This window comes from Hippocampus guttulatus, chromosome 2 (genome assembly GCF_054856545.1).
Source record: "Hippocampus guttulatus isolate MCC_2025c chromosome 2, RoL_Hgut_1.0, whole genome shotgun sequence".
NCBI lineage: Eukaryota > Metazoa > Chordata > Actinopteri > Syngnathiformes > Syngnathidae > Hippocampus > Hippocampus guttulatus.
The window spans coordinates 20,849,782-20,873,066 of NC_141262.1; the positions used below are offsets into that span (position 1 = coordinate 20,849,782).

A 23,285-nucleotide genomic window follows, 5' to 3' on the forward strand; every position below is an offset into this window, starting at 1 on the left:
CACCGTTACCGAGAAGTTGTTTATCATACGATCCACAGTCAGGGACTCATGAAATAAAATGCACACATATGCAGAACCTTGGCAAAAACACGAATAACCAGGGTTATTATAGTTTGGGAATTTTTGTTATATTTGAATTAATTTTTATTTAGTTTAGAATTTTCCACCAATTTAGTTATTTTAGACCTTAAAGGGTTAATAATTAATACACCCCACAACACAGGATCCGGCGTTTGCTGATGTTGACTGAAAGGTGATAATTGGGCTAAAAATCAGCCCCGTTAGTTTACCCCCACAGAATATTTATTTTATTCACATTTTGTCGGTCAGAAATACATCGCAAGGATCCAAAAGAAGTGCTGCAAACAATGACGAAAACACCACAGTGAGATCAGAATGAGTTTTTATTAAACAGAAAGGGCATAATATTAGGCACAGTACCTTACTCATAATAACGATCATAATGATCATATATGCGATTGGTAAGTAGCGCGGTACGTAGAAAGCACAAGAAGAAAAAAAAGCAGGCAAACAATGAACAGCAGTGTTTCTTTATATGGCTTATTCTCAAACTCCCCAACAACAACAATTTTGACTTTTCTTCGACATTTTGGACACAAGTATCAAATTAAACATGAATCCTGAACAGAAAATCACATTTGAGTCCTAAAGTCATACATAGTTCTGCGCGCTAGTAAAATGGATGTAACCGGAATAGGACAAGTTTGGCATACTTGTAGAACGACTAAATGTTACCAATGAGGCAAAACTGTGTACTAGTTGACATCTGTGCACTTCTACTACTTCTGGCACAATAAGTTCATAGTAAATCTAATAGTAGAATTTTATAATGTCAATAGCAGTACTAGTAGCACACAGTTGTCAATTAGTGCAGTTTTGCTTCACTCGTAGCATGTAGTCCTGCTAGTATTACGGTTATACTACTGGTTAAAGTCCATGTACTAGTATGCTCTCACTAGTGAGACAGTTTTGCACACTTTTTAAGAAAACCTTTATTAGTCTCGCAATGGAGAAATTCCCGATTCACAGCAGCAAAGTTATGAAAGGAAGAAGTAAAACAAAATATAGGAGCTGCTGGAAAGGCAGCCACTCTCGCGGCGCCATTTTGAAGTCAAAAATAACACAACACATAGGACACAGACAGTCATGCAATCTTCACCACTTTTCTGCATACACTTTGTCTGAAGTAGTTATAGATGACTTGTAGAATGACCTCGTCTTACGAATACCATTTTGTCCCCAATATGCTTTTTTTTTTACACTAGTAGAACGACTTGTGCGAACTAGTAAAATGACTGTGTTACTAGTCATGTTTTCTTTCACGACGAGTGGCACTCTTGGCCTACTCGACGAACCACTACTTCACCATGCTCCAACAATGAATCTTTCCACGCTTCGACCTAAAGATGATATCAAGTATATCAAAACAATTCAGTGCCCTATTAGAAGGACTCTTTTACAAGTAGCATTTTTCCCCACTACTGTATGCATTGCATTTCTGCACACTAACAGAACAAGTTTGGCATTCCACAAGGGGCCAGGAGGCTACTAGCGCATGACACATGCCTACTAGTTGGGCCTAAGAGTTTTACTCGTGCAACACAGTAGTTTAATGGTATGGTTTAATTACATACTACATATCAAACGTGGCACTAATATTAGGGGGAAAAAATTACTAATAAGATACAGTCAATGTACTAGTTCACTATTTTTTGTTTTTTAATACTGAGGACAAAGAGTGTAGTCGTACATGGACCTTGACTACTCGGACAACTTTGGCGCAGTAATATGACAACTGTATATTATCAATGAGGAGAAACTACTCGTGGGCAAATAGGAGGCTACTAATGTGTGGCACATGCCCGCTCGTGACGCCAAGTAGTGTTACTAGTGCAGCGCAGTAGTTTACGTCTCAGGTTTAATTGTGTTCTAGTAGGCATTAGTGATGGAAAAAAATGTTACTCGTAAGACATACGGTAGTTGTTCTACTAGTACAATTGGTTGTCTTACTAGTGAAGATAAAAAGCTTACTAGTACATGGACCTTAAGATAAACATCATGGATGCGGAATAAATGCTCAAACAGCTTTCCATCCCCTTCCCCCAGTCTGCACTAGTGTTCATATGAGCGAGTTGGATGGCTGTGAAACAATTTGTCAGGATGACTCACTCCAGCTGGGAGCAGTGCTATGGCAACAAGACGGCAGGCTGGAGGAACAAAAAATAAAATGCAGAGCGCACGTCCAAACCTGCTGCGCACAAATGCCGCGACCCACAAAAACAAACGCATGGCGAAAAAGCCAAGGACAATTTAGAGTTTTGGGAACACGACAGGGGGGATCCTAGTTTTCCAAACAATGTCCCTCCCCCAGGCAAGGGGTACCACAGAGGCCTCCCACCCAAAATAAGCAAACACCAGGATTCTAGCAGTGTTGTTGATATGGGCCAATATCAACCGACTCTCGCCCCCTACTAGCCACCATCCAACATTGACCAGGAAGGGGCCCAACGCAGGGTATTTCGATACGTTGTCATTGCAGTGTTTAAAGCCGTGTCGTTATTCTGACACTGATATGGGCCAATGTCAGTCGTTCCTCAGGGTCCCCCTTCTCGCCGTCAGATCTTTTCCACACAACTAATTGTGACTTAATGTTAGCATGAGTAAATGATAGGCTACCGAATAAACTCTAAATTCGGGATGCCACTGTGGAGTTGAAACCCAGTGGAAAGCGAAGAGCCCCTTCTAAGTATGAAAAAGTTGGTAGCCATAGTCGTATGGAAGTAGTTTATAAGCAGGACATTAAAGAAAAGGTCATGAAGCACAGTTACCATTACTATATTTAATATTTTTCATTAGATTGTTTTGTATTTATGCCTGACCAGTGTTTTAAATACAATATTTACTATATGACTGCTAGCATAGGTTAGTGATGGGCTACGACGCCTTCAGACTTACATTTTAGTGTTATTGCTAGAAGGTACACTTGTTGTGTTTTTCATTTCCTCACGATTATTTGACATCAACATATGACCTTACTCAAATTAAATATACTCTTTAAAAAAACATTTAGTGAGCAAAAAATATTTTTATATACCGGTATATATATTAAAAAAGGACATGAAGCAGTCGTGTTACACTATACTCAAATAATAGACGAACAGCAGTGTTATTATGAACAACACACTTGTTAGACATTCTATGCAACCCATCTGTCTAGATTTATTCAAAATATTTTTTTGGGCTGGGAGGGGTATTTAGACAGAGTTCTATAATATGTACATAAGTGCATACAAGGTGAAGATCACACATTCATAGAGCATGGATGTCATATCAGCCAGCACAGCTGGACTCCCCCGACTCCAAAAAGGAGACTAGTGGACTGTCTCTCAACACTTCTGAAATGATTAAAAAATAAAAATAAAAATAAAAACAAAAGAAAGTATTCAGTCCAAAAGTCCCTTTACCTCCCTGATAGGATATCGCTTTACACGCCCAAATCACTTTTATATGGAAGTATACCTCCACCATCAGAATTTGAAGTTCAAAAATTTTTAGCATCAAATTCTCAATTTTTTTTTGTAGAAAAAATGTAAAGAAAAAAAGAGTTCATAACATTTTTGACATTGAATTTAGAATTTTTGAAACTCATTTACTATACCATCAAAAAATTCAGTTTAAAAAAATGCTGAATTCAACTGGTTAGCACATCCACCTCACAGTGCAGAGGTGCAGGGTTCGTTTCTGGCTTTGGCCTTCCTGTATGGAGTTTGCATGTTCTCCCTGTGCCTGTGTGGGTTTTCTCCAGGTATCCCAGTTTCATCCCACATTCCAAAAATACACATGGACAAATTGTTCCCAGGTGTGAGAGTGAGTGCAAATGGTTATTTGTCAATATGTGCCCTGTGACTCGCTGGTAACCAGTTCAGGGTGTCCCCCCGCCTACTGCCCGAAGACATCTGGGATAAGCCCTGGCACGCCTGCAACCCTTGTAAGGAAAAGCGGTTTCAGATAATAAGGTTTGTTATGGGGTATGTTCCCATTCATCCATCCATCTTTTTAGCCGCTTATCCTCACAAGGGTCGTGGGTGTGCTGGAGCCTATCCCAGCTACCTTCGGGCAGCAGGCGAGGAACACACTGATCTGGTTGGCAGCCTATTACAGGGGTGTGTTCCCATCTCATCATAAACACAATGGTAAATGTTAAACCTGTTCAATATTTACAATCACAATCACACTAATCCCAATTTTAAAAAAAGAAAAAAAAAAGGTTAAGATATTGACAATTTGTACGTGTGTACCTCGCTCTTGTTCTCCTACAAACAGCACAGACTACCGGTAGTTTTCTTACCTCATACAGACACACAAAAAATTCATTCTTGGCAAAAAAACAAAAAACATTTTCTCATATGTTTGAGCAATTATTTGATATCCTTGATATCCATCTAGCTACTAGTAGGATCCAAAAGTTTCCGAGTGTGTGACGAGCTGGGCCTAATGGTGTTATTCTTGGATCAGTGTATTTTACGAGTGAGGTTTAATAGTACTAACAGTACAAAAATGGCACTAGTAGTGGAGAAAAATGTTACTAGTAAGACACAGTCGTTCTACAAGTGCGCCCTAGTTATATACGAATATACTAGTCCACGGACCTTAAGATGGGGATGAAGGGTATGTAACGATTGCTCAAATCGACATTCCACAGACAGCAGTAAAATTCATGAGGAGACCAAGGCAAAAAAAAAAGGACTTTTGGGGGGGAGTGCAGGTTAGTTAAAATGACACGAATATAACATTCAAAATTATTCATCAGATGAACCGAGAGGAAAAACCTGGTGGCTTTGATTCCTCGAGCAGGCAACCGATATAATGCCTCAGAGTTGTGCTCAAGATGATACACTTCCATTTCAAATGCTGCAAATAAAATGTGCGCGTATTCTGATTGCACTTCGGGTAGAAAGACTTTGAAGGGAAGTTTTTTTTTTTTTTTTTGAGTGCACTTATGTGTGTTGACATGGTATGAGAGTATTCAGGCCACTCAGAAATATAGATATACTGATATAAATTACACTATGATATTATAGTCATGCAAAGTTGTAATATTACAGGAATTAAGTCATATACAGTATTTTTGAGAACATTTTGGGAGTTCTTTAAAAATCGTCATATATTTTCAAGATCAAACGATGTAATCAGACAAGCATTAAGTCACACGTTTTCAAAATAAAAATGTGACATATTTTCCAGACAAATACCTGTATTTTTTTACTCGATATAAAGTTGTACATTTTCAAGAAAAAAAAGTCATACGTGTATACATGTGTATTTTCCATGGTTTCTGTGTGCCACAAATACACATTGCATGTTATCCAAGTGATTTCGTGAAGAATGAATCCATGTAAACATAGTTCTCTTTTACACGGCCACTACAATGTTATCCTCCGAGCATTGGATGCATTCACAAAACTGTGATATGATTTCTTAAAAGGACTCTTGTTCGGAGTGCAAAATCTTCAGCACCAACCAACCAAACACACATTTCACACAATTCCCCATCCCGATCACACTGACACTAAATAAGACAGCACAGCTGCCTGAGAGAGCGCTCAACGACCTGTACAAAATTCAACATTTCAAGTCAAAGGACGGTGAAGGAATTTGAAAGAGGCACGTTGCAATTTAGCTCAAAGGGATTTCGCAACACACAACTGACACCGCAAAACGGCTGCCAACCTAAAACGATTTCCTCGTGAACTTTGACCATCTTAGAGTCTGTCGACTTTGGACCACCGCAAAACAACTGAAACGTTTTTCAAGTTTCAATTTCCCCTTCGAAAGCCAGTGCGCACGGGAATCAATTGTATGGCGTCAATCATTCAACTCGAAAGGCTTCAAAACAGAACGAAAAGGAAATTTAAAAAGTTGACATGCACGTGTAGGATCCAGCATTGCATCGAATGGTGCAGCTCCTTGCATATTACGGTAGATGCCTTTGGCCCAATTGAAATGTTTGCATTCATTCTATCGTCAACATCACAAAGTCACTTTTGTTTCTTGAGACCAAAATGAAGCTTCTTGAGGCTTTGAGGGTTTTTTTTCCTCCCCCGCAAAGAAGAAACAATCCTCACTGAACATAAAAGAAAACAGCTGTCATCATTTCACCTGCCAGTGAAGTTAGTTATGTTTCAATATTCTACAGTTGCGTATGTGACACGATATGTTTATAGATAGACCTTCTTGTAAACATAAATGTTTCTGTGAATGGCTTTTTTTTTCTTTTTACTGTACATAACGACAGTGGACACATTTCAATATACCTTTCCCAGATGAAGTTGGAAATGGAGCTGATTCACTCAAACTGGTCACACTGTCCGGACAATACTTTGAGTCACTATTCAACATTCTTAATTGCCTTACAAGAATTAAAAAAAAAAAAAAAAACCAAATAATACAATAAAAGTGCAAAGCAATTATTTGTGCACCTGCCCTCATTTCGACGATGACGAGTGAACATAACTACAGTGGTTATCATTTCTATCAGGACAAGTGTGATCTATTAATATTATCTTCGGTTTCTAATCATCTCGTTTTTTTTGTTTTGTTTTTTTATACAGCAGGTTTGAACCAGTCATACAGGATAAAATTTTTATTTATGATTAATTCATTTTTTTAATAATCCCTTGATATCATGGATATTTATCAATCGCATGTACTTTTCTCAGTTTTTTTTACATTTTTTTTTTAAACATGACAGAGAGTGCATGCTCCCTGAACTTTGGAGTTTGCATGAAGTCTCCTCTGCAGCTGAAACAAAAATCCCAAACGAGTCGACATCGTAAGTGCCAGCCAATGTCACACAAATGAAAAGTGAATGCACTTACACGCGAGGCCATCTGCAAACGCGTCGTGATGGTTTGTCACAAGTCCGTCATTCAGATGTGGTCCCCATATCCACTCCATTTTTTTTTTTTGTCACCAGTCCAAAGGTTGGCCTGCTGCCTTCTGAGATGAGTCCAACCCATAACTGGGGCTTTCGTCTTCTCTTTGTGTGTGTCTTTCATTTGACAAGTTGAGCTACTGAGAACTGACTCATGGGCTAACTCCATTGTTGTCATGTTCAGATGAATACTGGTCCGAATCAACACTTGAAGCCCCTGGTTGCACTCCGCAGGTTTCTGGAATTCACGAGTGTACCACTGGGCCAACTCCCATTCCAGCAACTTCAAAAGTCAGCTTTAGAGATTAAAAGGCACGAAAAGAAAGTGGTGCTTTAGCTTGGGTGCCAGTGCAACTGAAACATATTTATCGTCTTTCTTGGAATATTGACAGATTTGGTCGATGCTTGGACTTATTTTGATCACTGATTTTGTACATTACTTTTTCACAAAAAGCAACTCACTCAAAATGTTTATTGAGGTACTATGTTTGCCCTGCATATCATTCCAAATCAGCACAAACCTACACATGCTAGTGTATATGGCAGCATCAGACCCAGCCTCAGCACAAGTAAGCCATGTCTGCCATCTAGTGGTGAATGATGATATTACAATTTAAAACTACAGTCGATCAAAAATTGCAGTTCAGTACTTGCGAATTTGCATATTCATAGGTGATTTTTGGATTTTCTTTCTTTCGAAAACACACACGCACACATATATACACACATTTTATATATATACAGTATATATATATATATATATTTATATACATATATGCACATATACTCACACATACTGTATATATAATTTTGCAGAATATGTATATTGAATATTTATCAGTTTCTTTTAAAGAACTTTTGTTTGTTTAAAAAAAAAAAATCCCCCCATTCTTTTTTTCAAGGGGCCACTCAGTTTGTGATCGAGGGCCGTGGGCAGACCGCAGGCCACCAATTGTCAATCCCTGATCTAGATGATACTGACCGGGATACAACCTTTGAAACTGAATATGATGATAGTATCTCAGTCATGAATAAAGTGCAAGCAATGTGATCCAATTTGAATGTTCAAAATGTAAAATCAAACATTTTATATATATATATATATATATATACTCTATTATTTCTAAATCTGAGGAAAACTACAATTTATGCAAAACAAACAAAAAAAAACCACTGACAGTTGCCATAAAACTTAAAATCTCTCTCCTGCAAAATGGCAAAAATGAACAAAGCCCACTCTAGTTCTCAGCAGCTCATTTAGGATGCACGCCTAGTGCATATTTAAGGTGTCGGTTTGTATGGCTGATAAGAAGGTGACGTATCTTGGGCGCAGCTTCCAAAGTTGGCGTGCAGTTGATGAGGCACACTTTTCTTTTGGGTGGAAGGGTTGCTTAAGTGGCATTTGGAGAAAGGCTTACTGAATCAAGGGCCACGGGATCCACCATCAGCAGTTTGGCGACCGGACACAAGTGGGACTGCATATCCACGGGAACGCATTGGAGCTCCACCGGATCTGAGATCACGAGCTCAGAAGGCTCTACTGGGAGACATGTGAGAAGAAAGGACTGGGTCGTCATTGTTTGTACTTGAAAATAGACTGCGAACAAAAAGGCACAACTGAAGATCCACCTGGTGCCATTCATAGAACACAATAATGGATTTGTGTTCAGCTATCCAGGCGCAAAAGCACGGTCAGTGGTTATCGAACAATACTGTGGGTTATCGAACATTACTGTGGGTTAACTTAAATTAGTGACTCCAAGATGGGCGTCTATTCTGCAATAACGTTTATTCTAAAGTCTGAATAATGGTCAGATGAGGACAAAGGCAAGGAGAGGACAAAGGTGACGGATATGTCACCCAAACACCCGGGAGCGCTTAAGAGACAGGTGAATGACACATTAAGGGGCAAACAAGAGCATGCTAACGTGGCTAATGTTTTGTTCCAACCTACTTTGTGTCACTTTAACCCAGCAATGACTTCACACTGAGGATGTCATTGCGTAAGATGACTTGATGTGACGAGGACTTGTACGTGAAAGCGGATCCGTAGAAACGGCTTCACTTTAGAAAATTGTTTCCTTCTTTCAGGTCAATGTTTACGCTGGCAATTTGGCTAGTTAGCATGTTGCGCTCATGCCTATCACTAGTTTGTGGACCAACCGGTACTTGTGTTGGTGGAGTCAAATACCTGATTAAATAAAAAAGCCGTTCTTCATTTGTTGCCACTTTTTCCTGTAAAACTAATTAACGGTCCTTGTAGAAGTGTCTAATAAAAGCATTTATCACACTCAAGGTCATGATGTTGAAGTGTGAATATTCAGTATATTGCTTAAATGCATGCCTTTTGTGACATTTTTGTTTGGTGGTGCGCCAAGAGATTTGCTTTAATAAATTCAGCATAATCCCCCCCCCCCCACTGTAGTTATTTAACCTGCATGCTCATTTGTTCTTCTGCACAATGCACTGGACAAGTGGAATAAGATAATCGAAAGAATGTGACCAACACACGCGCACACGCACGCGCGCGCGCACACACGCACACACACACACACACACACAACAATGCCAATGATGAAGCCTAATGTATAGAAAGCAGTTTGGGCATTTATTCCATAGTCTTAATGTCCATGTACCAGTACGCCCTTTGTCGATTACTAGGAGGATAAATATGTCATACTAGGCGGACAATTACATGTTACTAGTGAGACACAACTGTGCTCTCACCAGGGTTGTAAAAGTTTAGGATTCGTCCTTCTAGTTCGTTTTATTTCATTGTGATTTTTGTTTTGTTTTAATTCGTTTTATTTTTTTTATAAGGAGTATTTGTCGAGTGCAAGAGTTAAAAAAAAAAAAAGGCCAGCAGAAAATTCCAATCAGTATTGTACAATGAAGTACAATAAACTACAATTCCCAAATGACTGTTCGATCTTCCTTCTTCTGCATAGCCATCCAGTAAATAAATATGAAGATATGATATGCTAAGAAAGAAATGCTTGAACGGCTTTCCGTAATACAGAGCTGAATTAAAAGACAAGATGAGAGCAAACCTGATCAGAGGCGGCAGATTCGGCGAAAGGAACATCGGCGACTGCGCTGGAGACGGACGAAACGGCAGAGGAGGAGGCGGGGGCGCCGTGCATCATGGCTACTTTTTTTTCAAGCAGACAAGAGGACGAGGATGAGGGGAGGGGGAACAGGAATGAGATGGTTACCATGTCCACGGGTCAAGCCACATTGGCAGGATGATTTATTGCCGAACGTGCAAACAAAATAAAAGACACAAGTATTAAGTTTAGTGACAAATAGTTCATGGAGTCATACAATGTGATCAGACGGCAATATCTGACAATTGTATTCAAAATGGACGTGGACATGAAGAGGGCAAATGATCAATAAATGACAGGCCTATTTCAAAAATATTAAATAAATGTAACATATTAAATTCACTGGAAATGCATTTAAGAGCTAAATTTCAATGTCTGTATCCTGAAATTGTTTTAATTTCTTGTGTTGATTTAGTCTTGCCTCGACTGCACTGCTTCCAGTACATGTGTGGGGACGGTAATTTTTTTTAGTCCAATCAGATTTCAGCTTTGATGTGTTGTCATACTAATCCGGTCAGCCCAGCGAATTCCCAGTTGCTCATTTTTCTCATTTTATTTGGACGAAATACATCTTTGTTCTTGGAAACATTATAAGCTTTTTCTCTTGAACCTCAGGGCTTTTTTGATACTCTAAAAAAAAAAACCCAACAACAACAACTAAATTGATTGTAACACTACTGACTTTATTTTCTCCCGAAAATGGGCAAGTTTTTCATTCCTGTGACATTGATTATTTTTACAAACGGAGGATGTGTTTTTAAAGTTGTATTTTTGAATTTTATTTGTTAAAATATGACTTTTTTCCCCCATATAGAAGATTGATTTTAATGTCATACTGTAATGAGTCTGAACAAAAGACTCAAGTTTGTCAAATCCTGATATTTATTACCAACAAATTACAATTTTTTTTCTTGTAAAGATATATATACGGTATTTTTTTTAAATTACTTGTCTGATAACATTACAACCTTTTTTCAAGAACACAAAAACGGATTTGCTGCTGTAAGATGATGACTTTTTCTTACATGTGGGCAACAAACACGAGGCCTATTTTTTTTTAAACAGTGAATTTCCTTCACAATTATTTTTCCAGAATAAAAGGTGAATAGCAACAAAAAATAAATTCGTGACTGTTCTCCTTGTTTAATTTCGAAATAGGATGACTTTATCTGGAAAAAAATTGGATTTTGTTTCTCGTAAAAAGGCAACTTCCTTTGGCACTTGGGGGTACACATCACATGAGAGATTGGCGTTAGGGTAAAATGTCTCGTTGGAGGGGCTTGCACAGCAGCCATGCACTTACCAGTGGGGATGAGGGCCGGTTGCTGCAGCTGCATGCTGGCCAAGGCCTGCTGGTAGTAGAACATGTTGGGGTTGAAGACGGGAGCGTCGTTGCTCTTGTCCAACATCTGCCTCTTTGGTAGAGACTGCACCCCTCCCGCCGGAACAGCCTGACCACACCCACCGCGGAGCATGAAAGAGCATTAAGTTAACCCCCCACACATTCAAAAACCAATGAAAAGATTTGTTGGAACGTTTTGGTGTTTCAATACACCATGTTTACTTCTGTTTTGTTATATGCTCTGTTTGTATGTGTTGCTGCTCAGCGTGTTAAATTAGCTATTGTTTGAAGGTTTAAATGACTGTAACATCTATAAGGGTGGGCGGCCCGGTAGTCCAGTGGTTAGCACGTCGACTTCACAGTGCAGATGTCTCTGTGTGCCCTGCGATTGGTTGGCAACCGATTCAGGGTGTCCCCCGCCTACTGCCCGAAGACAGCTGGGATAGGCTCCAGCACCCCCCGCGACCCTAGTGAGGATTAAGCGGTTCGGAAAATGGATGGATGGATCTATAAGGGTGGCACGTGGTCGACCGGTTAGCACGTCCAACCTCACATGCAGAGGTGCAGGGTTCGATTCCAGCTCCGGGGCCTTCCTGTGTTGAGTTTGTATAGTTTCCCCGTGCCTGCGTGGGTTTTCTCCGGGTACCTCCCACATTCCAAAAACATGCATGGCAGGTTATTGGATTGTGCTTAGGTGTGAGTATGAGTGCAAATGGTTCTTTGTCTATGTGTGCCCTGCGATTGGCTGGCAACTGGTTCAGGATGTACCCCGCCAACTACCTGAAGACAACTGCGATAGGCTCCAGTGCGCCCGCGACACTTGTGAGGATAAATGGATTAGAAAGTGGTGGGTGGATGTTTTGCATTTATTTTATATTTATGTCCTAGAATTCTGTGTTCGACAAATGTTTCCAATAATTACGACTTTCTTACTATTTTAGCACAGGTTCTTTTTAGATTACTACATGTTTCAATTTATGTACACAGTGAAGCGATGTCAGTACTGTAGGAACGGAACTGAATTGTAAACACCCTGTATTGCATAGCTTTCCGTTTACAGAAATCTCTAACAATTACCACCAGAGGGCGCTACCGTATGCAATAAGGGATTGCGTGACGTCGGCCCACTGAGTGTCAGGCAAGGAGCAAAACAGGCAACTTTTCCGGGGATTTTTTTAAAGGGCTTCCTGCAATTTTCCGTCTACACAATTTTAAATGTGCATCTAATTTTTTAAGGGCAGCACAGTGTCACAGTCTAAGGTTCAGGGTTCGGATCTCATCTCAGGCATGCATGTTAGCATCATTAAAGTTCATAGTCATTAATGTATGTGAGAATGATTACTTAACTTTGTAATTTCACCTGTATACCTACTTACATAGTTTCTACTTCTCACCTATCTACCTACCTACCTACCTACACAGTATCGCAATACCAACCCAGTACCTATCTACCTGTCTTGTTTCTAGCTTCTATCAATCTACCTTCCTACCTACCTAGTATCTACTGACATAGCCAACGAATAACTACCTAGTATTGACCTCCCTAGCTGGGAAGTGAAGTGTGACTCACCAAGGTGGCAGAAGCCGTGTTGTGCCCGGCCTTGATCCTGGCCTGCAGGTGAGTAGGAGGGTGGAAGTACTTGCACTTGTCCCGGCCACAGCGTCCCTTCACGTAGTCCATGCAAACGATGACACAGTTCTCATTACAGTCCACCATGCCTGCCTCCAAGGGGTGCGCGTAACGACAGTCACTCTCCCCGCGTGTGCAGTTCCCACGCTGGAACTCGCGGCAAACCTGCGAGAGCAATGACCCGCGTTGACCTTTCAGCGTGCGCCACAGGAACACAAAATGCGTACACGCATACCTCCAGCTTGTCGGTGCGTGCGTGCTTGGGTACGGCGGTGCCGCTGCCCGTAGCCGCCAGGCCGGGAGGACTCCCAGGGACTAGCAGGGGTGTATTGGGCAGCAGGTCAGGCATCAAGCCCATGCCCGGGCCCATGTGGCTTAGGTACGGACTGAATGCCATACTGGGACTGGTCGTAAGGGAGGGTGTCATGGAGAATGTTGTCTGTGGGTTTCAAAAACTGGCGTTCACTACATCAGTGCCTCCCAACATTTATTGATCCAAGGTACATAATATACATTAGAACATCTCATGTCATTACCACCAAACGAAAATGTCACCAAAAGTGTACTGTATACCTTACACGACTGTCTGTGTTGTGTTGTGTTATTTTTGTTATTTTGACTTCAAAATGGCGCCGCGTGAGTGGCTGCCTTTCCAGCAGCTCCTATATTTTGTTGTTCTACTTCTTCCTTTCATAACTTTGCTGCTGTGAATCGGGAATTTCTCCATTGCGAGACTAATAAATGTTTTCTTATCTTATCTTACATTGATGCCTTGATTTGAGAGTGCCCCTATTTAAGAGTTTTTGAAGTTACGAGCTGTCGGTTGGTCATCATGGTACAGCAAACTCCTGCTGCAGTATATCGCGGATTTTTAAGCAATCTTTTTTATAGTTAAAAAAAAAACATCCAAAGAATTCCACACCTTCAGTGTAGTACCACATTGTGCCACAATGTGCCGGGCAACACTGAGCTTGCCTGAAATACATGAAGCGTAATTCCGAGGAAGGAAGAAATGGATGACCCTTCACTGTACTATAGTTCGACCATTAGCCAATTTAATAGCAGTTGTTCTCACACAGAATGAAGAATATAATAGCAATGCTAATATCCATTCGCTCACCTAGAGTTTTTTTTTCATTATATGTTAGCATTAAGTCCACAGACTATTTTTCCAAGATTCAGATTTTCACCTATGTCAGGTGGGTCTGCAATATATCCAATGAGATACAAGTGGCTCACTGCGTCACTGTGTTTTAAGAATTGAGAATGGATGTCATTGGTGGACTCACGATGGGCTGCAGCTGCGCTCCGGGGAGCATGAAATGCATCTGTTGAGCCAACATGGCGGCGGCGGCCTTCTGCTGAATCAGGTTGTTCCTGCCGTTAATCTCCAACTGGGTTTTGAGGTGCGGAGGAGGATGCAGGTATTTGCAGTTCTCTCGCACACACCGGCCCTGAAAAAAAAAAAAGAACAGGAGAGGTGACACACTGCACACTGCTCCAAACACTAGACCACACAATAATTTCCATTATGAAACAGTAGGACATTATCAGGCCACCACAAAAGATGAACATCACAGGTGCAGATTTTAGTTCAAGCATCAAGTTGCTCGGACCACCTTAAAGCAAAGCACTAGTCTTAAACCAGTACAATCTTGGAATTCTTAACAGAATGATTTGAAGGGTTTCTGTTTTTCTGTTTCCGTTTGTTTGTTTATTGAACATAAAACATATATACAGTAATAATTTGACAGAAAATAAGGTAGATAAAAAAAAGTAAAAAGAAAGAAATCAATCTTCATTCAACACAGTTATTATGTTCAAGGGAGTAGGAAGAAGTAAAAAACTTATCTAGTCCTACCCCGTTATGTGTTTATATCTAATAAATCATTTTTATATCAATCAGAAAAGAAAAAGTAAGAAGAAAGAAGTCTCCATTAAGGCTCATACTTTACCCTTAACCGTGATATTTTTACAACATTTGGTTTGTATCGGGATTATATACTTCCACACCCTGACACTCTTGTGTCAATTTTCTCTTGTATTCATAATGGATATTTATATACCTTTCTCTATTTATCAACTTAGTTCTGATTTATCATTATATTTAATGTTTTGAATTTATCATTTTAACTCTGATTGATGTAGGTTGTTTGTACTATTTTTTTGAATTTGTTTTTGAACTCAGCAAGCGATTTACTCATTTTCAGGTCCGTTTCGAGATTATTCCACAGATTAACACCTTTGATAGATACACTTCTTTGCTTGATGTTTGTTCTTGTTTTGAGGTTTTTGAATAAGTTGGTACCTCTTAAATCATAGCTGCTTTCTCGAATTTTGAAAAACTTCTGAATGTTTTGGCAGAGCAGGTTATTGTGTGCTTTGTACATTAATTGGTTGTAATGTAAAGCCCCATTTCTCACAGACCTCCCCTATTGTAGTTTGACACAGAGACCATTTGAAAACATTTTTAAATACTTTATCCCTCCAACACACTTGCGCTTATTAAAAGAGATGTTTTAAAGCCTCCCTTAGCTTTCGCTGTCAAACAGTGGAAGAGTATCATGTAACATCCCTTAAAAAAAGACTGTCTTGCTCAGTTGTCCAAATAAGAGGCACTACTAGCATCAAGCTGTTAAGCTACTCCCAGTTAAAATGTATTGTAAAACTCCATTAAAGGAAATGAAACATTTAAACACCCAAATGTTCAACTAAACAATTTCATTTTTTGTCCCATAAGCCCACTGGCTTAATGCTAACATATAAAGTGAAACACCACCGAAGGCTAACAGAAATGAGCATAGATGCTAATTATAAACCTTCACACTGCTACTTTTCCACACACACACCACACAGTGAGAAATACAAAATGAGAATAAAAACAACAACAAAATTAATTTGTGGCTCAAATAATGACATGGTCCATGTACAGCACTTTGTATTCAGCGATGGCTGTTTGAAAGCGCTCTATAAATACAGTTGAGTTGAGTTGAGACGAAACATTTTTCCCGTGAGCATGGCAAAACAACACAACTTGTTAGCTAAACGTCAAATGGGCTTTAAATACAGGGCGGCATTTTGTAAGTCCTGTTGAAATTAAGCACTAATGAGGTCTCTGAGGTGCTCGTGGTAGATAATTCATGAGTAATGCGCCAGCTGTCTCGAAAATTGTACATGGTCAGAGATGTAATTGGCAACGTTATGTCTGAGTAAAGCACAATTCAGACATGTAATTGCAAAAAAATTGTCCACATAAAAAGAAGGTCAATCTGTCTCAATTTCTGAAGCACTTGCCTTCACTGGCGTCACCGGTAAACTGAGGTGTACCCCACCTGAGTTTGGATGGGAGGCGTGGTACACAATGGATTGGTTGCCAGCCAATCTCAAGGCAGACAAACGAGCATTCACACTCACTCATGAGAACTCTGCCTCAAACAGTCGACTCCTTATATGTGTATGATGTAAGTACCTCTCACAATTTTAGACCAATACAACGGACAGTTTAATTCAATTATGCTAATTTGCATATTTTGGAAATAGTGCAGTATAGTTCCTTGACTCAAATGTAACAGCACTAAACATTTGCCGCAGTTTGTGAATTTAACTGGTGGCAAACAAGTTGAACAAATAAGACTGATGAGATAAAGTTCGAGTGCAAACAGATGGTCAAGTCTCACCGATCCCAGTTGCCAATTGCTAATTGCCATCTTTTATTGACCTAAAGTGTTCGGGCACATGGTACCAGTGTCATTTTAGGAAATCTGCTTGTGTTAGACAAAATTATGCTAAAATATATGTTCTCAAGTGCATTTAAGTCCCATATTAAAAGCCAAACTTCAATTTTGTAAATTCCTTGTTCCTTCTTATTATTTCCCCTGGAGAGTTTCCATTTTTAAAAATCAACAAAATGGTTTGTAATTTGTTATTTGATTTAAAAAAAAAAAACAATCATATCATATTCTACTTCTCTTAAAAATGACAGTAATTATATAATTAAACAGAATGTACAGAAATGAAATAGTTTCTGCTACATTTTTGCCTCAGTTTAACGTACATTGTGCTGCTCGTTATGGCCGCCTGGAGGCAGTACAATACGGACATACTGTACACGTTGACGGGAACATCACAGAAAAGCGCAGGAATGTTTGTTGTTTTTCACAGCGGCTCAAGAATATATGCTTGTAATAAATCATATTATCCATAAACTTGTTTAAATAGCCATTGCTGAAGGTTAACAACACAACAAAACCAATGGTAGTCACTAGCACATCAATGCCGATTTGCCATTATGTATAGCATTAAGCTAGCAGAGGTTACGAGGTTGTTTAAAATTCTTTGTTTTATTAATTAGTTGGACTGCAAACCTCAACTTGGAGTGCAATAAACTTTTTTCAGGGATTCTTTACTATGGGCTAAACCGCTGCCTGTTTTGAAGTTAGTTGACTTCACTTGGGCCATACAGCGACAACTCGTATCTTGAAAATGTCAGGTCATTCATATCTCAAGACACCACTGTACATCGGAAGTGACCCCAGGGATCTGAATTGATTGTTTTTACTAGCTGGACAGAGATGGGTCTAAATTGAATAAATCAATGGTTTTTACTTGTGCGGAAACATCCTAAAAGGGGTTGGTGCAGTAGCACTGCATGTCGACAAGGTGGAAGGAACTGCATTCACCCTGAAACCCCCCACTGCAGGTCAGCTGTTCAAAATGACCTCCACGTAGCTTCCACTTGGTCAGCAAGCTGGGTCGCGGGCGTGCTGGAGCCTATCCCAGCTGTCTTCTGGCAGTCGAGAGGCTACACCCTGAACCGGTTGCCAGCCAAACGCAGGGCACATATAAACAGCCATTCGTGCTCACAACCACACCTAGGGACAATTTAGAACATTCAATAAACCTACCACACATGTTTTTGGACTGTGAGAGGAAACCGAAGTACTCAGAGAACACCCACGCAAACTCCACGGAGGAAGGCTGGGGCCAGAATCGAACCCCGGGCCTCTGCACCTGGGGTCAGTATAATATAGACATAGTGATAAACGTGGAGAAGGTCACTCATTAGTAAGCCGTAGAATTATCAGGCAGTCTTCGAAGAGGATAACCAATATGTACCTGAAAGGACTGTTATACTGTTTGGTTACATGTGTGTCTGAATTGTGTGTCAAATATCCATTGCTTAAAGGATGATGATGCTGTTAAATATCTGCTATTTTTTTATACTGTCAATGGTGTTTTCCATTACATGTTAGCATGAAGCTAACAGAGGCTATATTATTATTTTTAAATACATCTAACACTGCTTGTCTTCTGTTTAGTCTGAAAGAAAACTTTCAATTCGGGGTGGCAAAAAAGTGTTCACGACCAAAACGCTGATTTGAGTAGAGTCCGCTGACACCATACAGGGCTAATATCTTGCTTATAAGTCAAAGCAACTAAAATAAATAAATAAATAAGACAGCGGCAGAACAATGGCTCGTATCTTGGAAAATTTGGGACACTCGTATCACAAGACCTTTGGCCGGTAACAACTTGGCAGGGGGTGCGGTGTGTGCTTCAAACAGTCACACGAGGCCTCCACCAATGCGTCCACCTGGCAGCAGGCCTCTTGCTGCCCTCCATGCCAGCAATACCGAGGCAGACTGTTGCTCTGCGCTAAAAACAGCCTTGCCATTGAGGAAGATCAAACTATCCAATGGCTACGCACGCCTATGCTGTTGCTAGGCCCCCTCTCTAGTCTCCCCAGTCCCTCCATCTTTCTGCTGCTCTGGAGAACATCACATGGAAAATTGACCAGTAATGCATTCAAATTCAATAAGCAAGGAGACGGAGGCTGGCGGGTGCTCTGGTATATGAAACCACTCGTCTCGTTCGCACTTTCCCTTTGCAGCAGGCACCAAACATCTCGCAAAGCCACACTTTGAACAACAAAGGCTTAAAAAATGTCATATCATCAGACCCCCTGAATGCACAGTGGACCTTTATTATATCACAGTTCCTCGTTCGTCTATGATGCACGGGGGCAGCACTGAGCTACTGGAAGACAGCAGCGTAATATAAGAGGAAGAACAAGAGGCAGAGTGTCCACCAGGCGAAAGAGGAAAAGCGTCCTCTAGACTGTTATGGATGCAAAGTTCAAAAGCCAGCATCTGTGATGGTATGGGGCTGTTTTAAGTGCCAATGGCACGGATAACTTACGCATCTGTTAAGTCAAGTCATGTCAACATTAATGCTGAAAGGTACATATAGGTTTTGGAGAAATATATGCAAGCATAACCAAAAAGATGTATTTTTTATGGATACCCCTGCTTATTTCATCAAGACAATGTCAACTTGTGTTACAACAGCAAGTGTGTGGGTACTAGACAGGCCCGCCCGCAGTCCAGACCTGTCTCCCTATTGAAAATGTGTGACGCATTATGAGGTGTAAAATATGACAAAGAAGACCCCAGACTGTTGAAGAACTGAAGCTATAAATCAAACAAGAATGGCAAAGAATTCCACCGACAAAGCTTCAACAATTACTGTCCTCAGTTCCCAAACGTTTATTGGATGTTGTTAAAAGAAAAGGTGATTAAACACTGTGGTAAACCCTGACCCAGTTTTCTTGGAATGTGTTGTAGGCATAAGATTCTAAGTTCATGCTAACTTGTGAACTTAATTGGAGTTGGATTTGTATTCTTGCATCAAGCTAGCCAATGTTCAGGAGACAAAATTATCTGGAACCACTGAACATTTTGATGTTTAAATACACAATTTTTAATTCTCTTTGTGTATTGTCTTTCTAAGTGTTGTTGCTCAGTATGTATTAATGTGCTACATGCAGCTGTCCCAAATCAGGAAGACAAATTAAGGCAAAGCTTGAACCACAACCCTGAAGCGGAAGTTTGGCCAAAAGTCTCCTGTGGCTTGTCGTACATTGACTTGTCGCATAGCGCTTTATTGAAAGCCTGAAAAAAGTAAATCAATATTTTCCGACGCTTTGGATTGGGGATGAGTAGCAAAGGCGTGTGAGTCACAAGTGCCGCTGCACTGAGGGTTTAGGACGCACTAGGCAGCCACCGGTCCATGTCAAGATGTGACTTAGTTGAGATGTACCAAATTCATTTTCAACGTTGAAATATAATGAAACGGCATTCATCCTTTCAAGCCCGCCCTCCCCAATTTTGTTCATCCTCAACAAGGAAAAATAACACAACGTTGAATAAAAACAAACATTGTGAAAGTCGTAACGCTGGTGTTGTATTGATGCCTTTAAGCTTTTAATTGGGCACTTGTAAGTCAAGGTATCACTTTGCTATCACTTGTAGAGGGAAGCCCCACCTATTCACAAATTCACCCTTTTTTTAACGTTGAACCTATCCTCATATTCTCTCCAGGTATTTGCTGAAAAAGTAAGTTATTTGCATATTTTTGTGGGCTTTCTGCAACACCCTAAAAATGGCACAAGATGCCGTCAAAGCCCTGTCAGAACATAGTATTTAGTGTCAAGGAAATATGTGGAAATGGAATCATGTGGAACTAAGTTTAGCCAGGTTTGTTACGTGTTACGGTTTTGTCACATGAAATCCAACTCTCGGTAAGACATTTATTTACTTGGGTTAATGTTGTAAGATGAGTTCGAAATGTTACTTGAAATGTTTCGGGAACATAGTTTGTGGTAAATTTATTTTTAACAGTGATTCTCAACCAATGAGCTGTGAGAGATCATCTGGTGGGGTGTGGGAAATGATCCACTTTCATAATATCACCAAGACAAACAAACAGACAAAAAAAGTCACACACAATTTCTTTTCTTCACGATAAATAAAGTATTTTGGTTCTTCAATCTACTATCTGGCCAACGGAAAATTTCCTGATGATAATAATGTAAGTGCGCAAGGTGTTTTTCAAAATGTGGTTTTGGCCGACGCTCACGCACATTTAACTCATTCAATACCAGCCAATTCTGGACCAAGTCTGAAAAGACGTTTAAAAACGTCTTTGGTAGTGAATGAGTTAACAAGGCTCCTCAGCTCGTACGCCAGGCGCTGACAAGTCGTCGTGTGAACAAAAAGACACACCTGCAGGTGTCACTTTCTTAGAGGAGAGCCAAACTGAAGCTACCCAAGGATTGTGGGAGGAACCTGTTTGATTGTACTGCTCATAAATGTGGTAGACGGGGAGTGGGATAATTTTCGCAATCAATGCAAAGGAACATTGCTAACTTATGAGTGCCGCAGCTTGGGTGTTGTTCAAACTACAAGCAGTCATTCCGCGAGTTGTTTTTTTTAAAAATATGAAACTCCAGAGAGCCTCCTAATGAAAATGAAACTCCCCAAATCACGTCTACATAGTTCCTTGGAACCAAGGTTGTGGCTGAGGGACTATGTTTGTCTAAATAAAGCTCCTCAATTAATTTTCATATAGTTCCTTGTCGAAAGATGTCATCAAAGCACTCTTCAACAAAAACTCATGTCAATATAGTTTCTCTGCGATTGGCTGGCAACTGATTCAGGGTGTCCCCGCCTACTGCCCGAAGACGGCTGGGATAGGCTCCAGCACCCCCCGCGACCCTAGTGAGGATCAAGCGGTTCGGAAAATGGATGGATGGATGGATGGAATATAGTTTCTTGGCAACAAAACACCACGAGGTCACAATTTCTGTTCTGAATTCTGAATGAAAATCCTCCACTCACCTCAACATTGTTGGCTGACATGAAGGTGCCAAGAAATGGTGGCAAATGGCTACTTTGGTCAATATGACGCTCCTCAACTAACTTTGACAAAGTTTGTTGACACCAAGACGCCACAGTATGGCGTCAAGGCACTATGATATGTAACTGAACCTGCTCAATTTAATTCAAGCTCGGGAACGGGCCTTACCACAAATAATGAAAGTCTGCATATAAGTGACGCATACTGAAATGGATTGCATTTCCACAATAAATGAGGGACTCCCCTCAAAAACACTGTTAAAAAGTATGGGAAACAAGTTATTTAATCGCCCAAAAAAGTCCCTGCAAATATGCAACTATGTGGCTGCTAAACTGCAAGTATGTGGGGTCCACTGTATTTGCTTGGAACCAAGAACCCAAAAGATTGTGGCAAAACACTATTTTGGAGTAAAATGGATTATGTTTCATTGTGGTTTTACAAAAAGCACAACACATTATTCAACCACGTTTTTTATGGTCTTGCTGTAACGTGATAAAGGTGAACTTGGAATGAATTAAACCATAGACCTACGCACGAGTGTATTTGTGTCATTAGCAAGCAAACCATTAGATGCTTTAATGGAAACCAGCTTCCCAGTGTAAACAGTGACGCACCTGCAGCTAAACCCGAGCGACAGCGCAAATATTATACTGTCCGCCGCCCGCTTACCTTGAGCGAGTCGAAGCAGGCGATGACTCTGCCGTTGTCCACATGACAGCTGCGCGACGGGTGCGCAAACTTGCAGTCGGCGTCCGAGCGCGAGCAGGTGCCTCTCTGGAACTCGCGGCACACTTCCAGGGTCAGCCATTTGGTGTCCCGGCCCACGCTCACGTTCACCGCCATGACCGACGAGACGCACTGGAACAAATGGAAACGACGATGCGCGGATGGAAAATCTCCACGGGGGGGTTTCTGCGGAGGGGTGCTGTGCTTTATTGGCTCTTGCTGGGAATAGTGGCAGCTGAAGTTGGACTGGGGTGAGATAGCAGGGTTGAATGTCCATGGGGGGTAAAAAACTAAACTACGCCGAGGACATCAGTGTGGCATGGTGGGGAGGGGAGGTGGAGGTAGGCTGCCAGTGCCAGGCCCACCCTGCGTTGCCGTTGCATTCACGTCAACATGTTGCAGGCAGAGGCAGTCACCGCAGTGCGCGTTTGTCCGACGAAGTCACTGAGCAGGTCGGCGTCCTTGAAACGTTCAAGACAAAAAGGTGCAGCTCGTTCAATTGGAGTCTGCATTCCAGACTAGCTGGCACCGTGCCGCCCTCATCCACCCAGAAAAAAAAAAGAATAGCTCCTCCTTACGTCCCACTTCCTCTTCTTACTTTAGCGTCTTTTGCATCCTTTTCTTCCGCATCATCCTCGTCGTAACTGGAAAGGGGCTAAAAACACACAATGGTTGACAGAATAAATGTACATGTACGACCAATTAAAGAGTGTGCGGCGCTGAAGGTGGAGGAGGAAGAAGAGGAGGCGGAAGAGAAGGACGGTGCTGATGATGACCACGAGGCAGGAAGGGAGGCAAAGATACATGCGACGACAAACAAACAGGGAG

General features: G+C 40.8%; 1 protein-coding gene across 5 annotated transcripts; it reads right to left on the bottom strand.

Annotated features, from left to right (window-relative positions):
* Positions 1 to 386: 386 nt before the first annotated feature.
* On the bottom strand, positions 387 to 23,285 carry mbnl3 (muscleblind-like splicing regulator 3). 5 transcript variants are annotated; one of them, XM_086101393.1, is made up of 8 exons: positions 23,036 to 23,285; positions 22,401 to 22,918; positions 14,324 to 14,488; positions 13,270 to 13,473; positions 12,975 to 13,199; positions 11,366 to 11,513; positions 10,006 to 10,106; positions 387 to 8,492 (listed from the first exon to the last, which is right to left on the bottom strand). In XM_086101393.1, exons 2-8 carry the CDS (start codon positions 22,572 to 22,574, stop codon positions 8,475 to 8,477), a joined length of 1,035 nt encoding a protein of 344 aa, XP_085957519.1. In that variant the 5' UTR covers positions 22,575 to 22,918; positions 23,036 to 23,285; the 3' UTR covers positions 387 to 8,474. The 5 variants fall into 5 exon arrangements, with proteins under 5 accessions (XP_085957519.1, XP_085957544.1, XP_085957527.1 ...); XM_086101418.1 differs by having other exon boundaries at positions 22,401 to 22,589; positions 22,823 to 23,285; XM_086101401.1 differs by having other exon boundaries at positions 10,006 to 10,103; positions 22,401 to 23,285.